The sequence below is a fragment of the Octodon degus genome, unplaced genomic scaffold (assembly GCF_000260255.1).
Source record: "Octodon degus isolate 3935 unplaced genomic scaffold, OctDeg1.0 scaffold00023, whole genome shotgun sequence".
In the NCBI taxonomy this organism is placed as follows: domain Eukaryota; kingdom Metazoa; phylum Chordata; class Mammalia; order Rodentia; family Octodontidae; genus Octodon; species Octodon degus.
The window spans coordinates 18,955,145-18,956,658 of record NW_004524599.1 but is presented as its reverse complement, the minus strand read 5'-3'; the positions used below and the strand labels follow the sequence as shown (position 1 = coordinate 18,956,658).

The 1,514-nt window shown below is 41.7% G+C and overlaps 1 protein-coding gene across 1 annotated transcript; it reads right to left on the bottom strand.

Annotated features, from left to right (window-relative positions):
* Positions 1 to 256: 256 nt before the first annotated feature.
* On the bottom strand, positions 257 to 1,156 carry LOC101562812 (vomeronasal type-1 receptor 4-like). Its single transcript, XM_004628467.2, has one exon. It carries the CDS (start codon positions 1,154 to 1,156, stop codon positions 257 to 259), a length of 900 nt encoding a protein of 299 aa, XP_004628524.2.
* Positions 1,157 to 1,514: the final 358 nt, after the last annotated feature.

The following is a 1,514-nucleotide window of genomic DNA, read 5'->3' as shown; positions in this document are numbered from 1 at the left end:
GCAATCACACATGGCAACAGTTTTCCATATCAACAGCAGTGCTGACAAAATAATGGTCTAATGGAAAAGCTTCCCACTTCCTGAAAGGATGCAGGCTTTGCACGGACAATACACTGGGTTGTCTTCCGGTGAGTTCTGTGTCAGAACAGGAGAGTCACCAGCTTTGACGTATGACAGTATAATAATATTTTTCAGCTATATTCACTCTATTTTTATTATGTACCATAGGACAAAGGTAAGAATTATTTCAACTTATTTATTGAAAGGAGGTAGGCAATAAATATTTCCTGAAAGTCCGTCTCGTTCCCTTAGTGCAGCAGCTTTCAGCCACATGTCCATCTCTGTGAATCAGCACAAAGGGGCTGAGAATCACATAACCAAGGGTGAGAAATTCTTTAAAATTTAATATGAGATTATTCTCAAAGAAGAAATTCAGAAGTAGATTAAAAACACAATCTGCCCAATAAAAGAGGAGGAAACAGAGCATCAGAAGGAGAACACTTTGGGCAGCTTTGACCTCGGCAGGAGTTTTGCAGAGGACCTTGGAGCTCCGCAGCTGAAGAACACGCTGGTGGTGCTGATGGAGAAGAAGCACCATGTAGCCACTGGCGCCGCACATGATGCCCTGAGACACAGCGTCCCGGAAGACCATGGTACCAAGAATCATCAATCGTACCTTCTGACTTTCTGGCTGAAAGTAACAATAGTAGTCACTCGTGCTAATTTGTACTGTGTTCTTACTAGCACTCGTGATGTAAAGGAGTAAGTTGATGTTCGTCAAAAAACTGAATATCCAGAGGAAGGGAAACAAAAGAAGAATGGATCGTGAAGAACTGGGCTGGAGCCTCCTCCACCTGGAGTGACTGGGGCTCACAGTGAAGGCCTGGAAGACCGTGAGGAGACTGCTGGTGCAGACGGAGAGGCCCCGGGCCACCCGCTCCAGGTAGCACACGACCTTACAGCCTACATCATTGAGAAAGTGTCTCACCCCAAAAGCTGCTATTGTGCTTGGCATGCCTTTGGACAGAAGCATTATGATATGTGTGAAAGCCAAATAGATGAGAATAAGGTGCGTGGCTTTCTTCTCAGAGCCCCGATACATGCGTATATTACTTACAAAAACAACGATGTTCCCTGCAGTGCCATTTACAGTCATAAAGGCCAGGATTGTCCCCTTCGCAAGATTCAAAATCATTTCTTACAGCACTGACAGAAAAGGTTAGATTTAGCAAACACCTTTTTAAGAAAACATCAGTAATGATAATATGTATATGCAGAAAATATTACATAGAAACAATTTTTTGGAGTATGGGGAAAATAATGTTTTATAGTATAGTGCACTCTTTTGTAAAAATAATACAAATACAAAGGTACACAAGCTTTTACAGCTTGTGTATTATTCTACACAGGCTGAAACGTTAACTTGAGAGATAGTACTCAAACATGATCATTTTTATTCCAACTACTGTTTTCCCCTTCATATTAAAATCCAATCTACTCTTTCCAACCCTTCT